Genomic DNA, 4,496 nt, shown 5'->3' on the forward strand with positions numbered 1-4,496 from the left:
TTTCTATGCTGTTGCCTAAGGATTTTAGGCAACACCTTAGAAACCGTAGCCTTTGGGAATTTTTTTTGGGCCCTCATTTTGGGGTCCGTGGGCCTGTCCTGATGTCTACTTTGCTTATCATTTTTAACTCTTCTATTTCATCATTTGTTTAATTTTTAATAATCAAAGTATTAATTAACGGATCAAATACAATAGAGATATTCCCCGTGCAATGTGCCGGTAAAAAAATACACTATTATATTATAGAAATTTTGAGCTTTAAAGGGGTAGCAAATCCAAGAGGGTACCAATTTTAACTCCCTAGAGTTAATTGCAGGGGATTATAAATGAATTGTAACTGATTCTCTCTCTAATTCAATCTCAGTTTCTCTGTTTTCTCTCTTTCTCTCTTCTTCTTCTTATTCCCTAACACTCGAGCAGAGGTCAACCCACAACCATCGCAACCCAGGATTGATTCAGGTATGTTCCTTTTTGCTGTAAATGCATATGTTCTGCTAGATTTTCTTTCCTGTGTATCCACGATCTGGTTCGATCTGAAATCTGAATAAAAGGATTTTGTTTGGCTTGCTTGGCACCCTTTTATCCTTAATTGCAAACTCAGTTTGAAACAAAAAGCGCATATTTCATCCTTTCATTTAGATTTGTAGTTGATTATGTGTGTATAATGATTTAGATTGGTGATTGATTGTGTATATGATGAAATGTCATCGTGCTCACACTCTATTTAGTTTTAAGATGTGAGCTATGTAGCGTGTTTAAAGTTTGCTTCGATTTGAGAATTTTAGTCTTGTTCATGATCTGGCAGATTAAATGCTTCAAGTCTTGAACTACTGGATTAATCCATATGTGCTTGTGATTGCAAAGATGATTAATCCATCTGGAAATTTTCCTTCTATGCTCACTAACTGTTTGATGAAATGACAAGATCATTCTTTGCTAATTCTTTCTTGGTTGATAAACTGTGAACTTGTTCAGTCCTCTGCGTGTTAGTGTCTCCAATATATTCACTATTTCACTGTATGGACTTCAAGTAATTGACGCCATCAGTGGAGTTTGCTTTACATTACTGCATATCCATCACCTTGCGGATTGAGTTTTGCTTGTTTTATTATTCTGAGTTTTTTGCAATAGGACCAAAAAGCAACAATGTAAAAGAAGAAGATATTCTGTTGTATTTTATGTAGGCATACAGCAGCTTAAAATAATAATAAGAAAAAGGTGATAGATGCAACAATGCAGCACCTTCAGTTTGAGGGGGCAAATGTTAAATATATACTATGTATGTGCAGTTGTGCACTTTTGCAGGTTACACCCTGTATAGTTTCAGTTAGTGTAGCCTTAGCGATGTTTGGTTGTTCAGTGAGTTGAAGCACTTTTCAGGTTACACCCTATATTCACTATTGTTCAGTGATTGGTTCAGGTAGCTAGATGCTGAGCTGTAACCAACTCCTACAGAATAGCTCTGTCTTCAGCTTACTGCTGAACAAGAGAACAATCATTCACACCCTCTCTCTAACTAACCTTCCCTTAATAGTCACTCCCATTCAACCATGCCTTCTGTATGCTATTAGCGACTAACTCCCTCTAGGCCCTCTCACTTCACCACTCTATTGTGTATTACTTACAAACCGCATGAGACCATTGGTTTTCCATCTTTCCTCCCGGGTCATGTTTCATATTCTATTTAGTAAAAGTTTATACCTTAATTTTCCCCTTAATTTCTGTTTTTTTCCCTAATGTGTCAATCACTGCACTATTTTGCATTTTCAAAGTTTTGTGGGCTGATTTTGTTTTCCAACTTTGCTGGTTAACAATATTTGCATGATACTCACTTTCTATTATGTACTTAATTCTCTATGCTCATTGGTTCCCTTGCCCCTCTAATCCCTTCTTTTCTGTTTATTTGTTCATATCTGTAGGACTATTGTTTTACTGACTCCAAGATATCAAAATCCAAGCTTAGGTGTTGTAATATAAGAGAAATAATCCTAAAGTGTGCTGTGGCATTCGAGAAAGAAGTAGATAAAAAGCAATTGCCTTGGATGAGTTTACAACGATGACCCTTGATGCAGCAACCTTTGAAAGTTTAAGCCCTTCTCGTTTTATCTGCTTCACGGTACCCGATCCAACTTGTTCAGATTCACTGCTCCGAGTTGCGGTGCTTGACTCACCAGTCCAACCCACTGGCTCACCCCAAGTTGGTGCTATGTTAGTTCCTGAAGGCCGTGAAACTGATTGGATCTTCTCCACTAAATTGGGTCATCTCCAACTTCTCTTCAGTTCTCCAGGAATATCCCGCTTGATTTTGATAGGAAACCAATTGAAGGAGGGTGATTCTTCACCACATATTTATCACCGTCCATTAAAATTTTCATTGCATCAGCAAGGCTTTGAGGTGTGGTCAAAACCTCTTCTCCTTGCTTTGTCTCCCAGATCTTTGTTAAAAAATGGTATCCCTGAGATACCCATTTTGAGTTATGTAGATAACTTGGTTTCTAGTGTAGTAATACATGAATGTGTCGGTCATCATGTTGGTGAAATGTTGGTTGAAGATGTCGAGATTGAAAGTGAAGGTGATGAGCATCATGGTTGTCTCAAAAGGGAATTTCGAAGGCGGTTGAGGTTCAAGAGGATGCCAAATTTGATTCAAACAGAAGTTCGCATAGTTGTTCCAGAGACAGATCATAGTTTGATGAGTGTATGTATTGAAGATGCAAAGTTTATGCTTGATCTTCGGGTTTTGGTTCATCCTTACCTGGCATCTATGGTGGCTAGTCTTTCAGTGATCAGTGAATATATAGAGGGACGAATTCAAAATGAGTTTAGACCTAAAGCTTTATGCCTAGGGGTCGGAGGTGGTGCTTTGCTAACTTTTCTGGCTATTCAATTAGGTTTTGAGGTCATTGGTGTGGATAGTGATGCAGAGATTTTAAGGGTGGCAAGGAATTATTTTGGATTGGAAGGCAATGAATTTATCCATGTTGTCAATGGAGATGCTATTAAATTTATGAAGAAAGTCTCATACCAGGGAAAACACAGTGAGAGATCTTTTGCTGATAGTGAGCTTAATGGTTTTAGCCACATGGTGGATGGTAAGGTCAAGCATAAATTTGATGTTGTTATGGTTGATTTAGATTCAAGCGATATAAGAAATGGTACAAGTTCTCCACCATTTGAATTTGTTAGAAAGCAAGTTCTTATTGCTGCTAAATTAGTTCTTTCTGAATCTGGAATCATTGCAATTAATGTCATTACTCAAAGTAAGTCCTTCTATGATAGATTGGTAAAGCATTTTCAGGAAGTTTTCTGTGAGCTGTACAAGATAGATGTGGGGAATGATGAAAATTTTGTTCTTGTTGCCACAGTATCACCTCAGGTGTTTACAGTTGGGGATTGCAGTAATTCTTTTCTTATGCGACTCAAATTAGTTATTCCAGAAGCATACATAAGTTCCATTAGGAAATTGTAGGCTGTGTTTGAATAGTTGTGCAGCAAACGTGAACGTAGGTTGGACTCCATCCAACATTTGAGTTCTGTCCAAAATCATGCCTTAGGAAATCGGGAATCTGACATGGAACAGAACAGCATTCCAACAGAAGTGAACACAAATACAAACACACAAGTAATGTCTCACTTGTTGAGGCAAGTGCTCTTAAAGATCATTAACCTCCACTTTCTGCATTGTAAAACAAATTGAAGATGTGGCAGTAGTTTTGATACCATGCACCTAGAATCAGCTTCAAGACAATTGAGCCAACAATGTAACTGCAGCCGTATCAAAGCTTTAAATTTTGCTCTATATCCATTTGTTTTATTATGGTAAATATACCTTTTTCTTAATCACGCTCTCAACTTTGGTTAATTCGAAAGTTGTACTCAAACTGTAGCATTCCTTCTTCATAGTTGAGTGCCTTTTTTATATATCCTTTCAAATATGAGAGAATTTGCACATGAGAGGATTACAAACAATTATTAATTCCATACTCAAAGTTCGTTTTCCTTTGTTTATTTGTTACTATATATGGTATAATAAATTTAACACTCAAATTCAGTGTTATTAAACTCGGCTCGAACCGGCCGGTTTGACCGGTTGGACCGGGAACCGAACCCTAGGCCGGTTCGAGCCGAGCATCGGATCGGCCATGCAATCCACTCGGTCTGAATCGGATAGATTCGGCCGGTTCGGTCAAAAACCCGGTGACTCGGCCTTGTACCGGTTGGACCAGTGAGTTTGTAAAAAAAAAAATAGTGCTCAAAAGTCAAAACAACGTGGTGATGCAGAAAAGGGAGAAAAAGCTGCAGTAGGGTTCTAATTTTGCTCCATCAATTAGCTGCAGCAGTCCCTTCAAAGTTCAAAACGAAGAAGAATAAGAAAGATAAGAGGATGGAGGAAAAATAAATCTTGCATGGAAGATTCATGGTTTGTGAATTCAAAATGATGCAGCTTTGATCACTTCATATCTGATGCAGAAAAAAATAGGCAACAGGAAGAAGAA

At 37.8% G+C, this 4,496-nt stretch overlaps 1 protein-coding gene across 1 annotated transcript; it reads left to right on the forward strand.

Moving 5' to 3' along the window:
* The first annotated feature begins 301 nt into the window (after positions 1–301).
* On the forward strand, positions 302–3,921 carry LOC130718408 (uncharacterized). The gene is made up of 2 exons (XM_057568991.1): positions 302–459; positions 1,920–3,921. The coding sequence occupies exon 2, from the start codon at positions 2,057–2,059 to the stop codon at positions 3,467–3,469; it is 1,413 nt and encodes a 470-aa protein (XP_057424974.1). The 5' UTR covers positions 302–459; positions 1,920–2,056; the 3' UTR covers positions 3,470–3,921.
* The last annotated feature ends 575 nt before the right edge of the window (positions 3,922–4,496 follow it).

Source organism: Lotus japonicus, chromosome 5, assembly GCF_012489685.1.
Source record: "Lotus japonicus ecotype B-129 chromosome 5, LjGifu_v1.2".
In the NCBI taxonomy this organism is placed as follows: Eukaryota; Viridiplantae; Streptophyta; class Magnoliopsida; order Fabales; family Fabaceae; genus Lotus; species Lotus japonicus.

What these genes read in the sequence shown, in the direction of transcription:
- LOC130718408 (XM_057568991.1), top strand. Translation starts at nt 2,057, where the DNA reads ATGACCCTTGATGCAGCAACCTTTGAAAGTTTAAGCCCTTCTCGTTTT.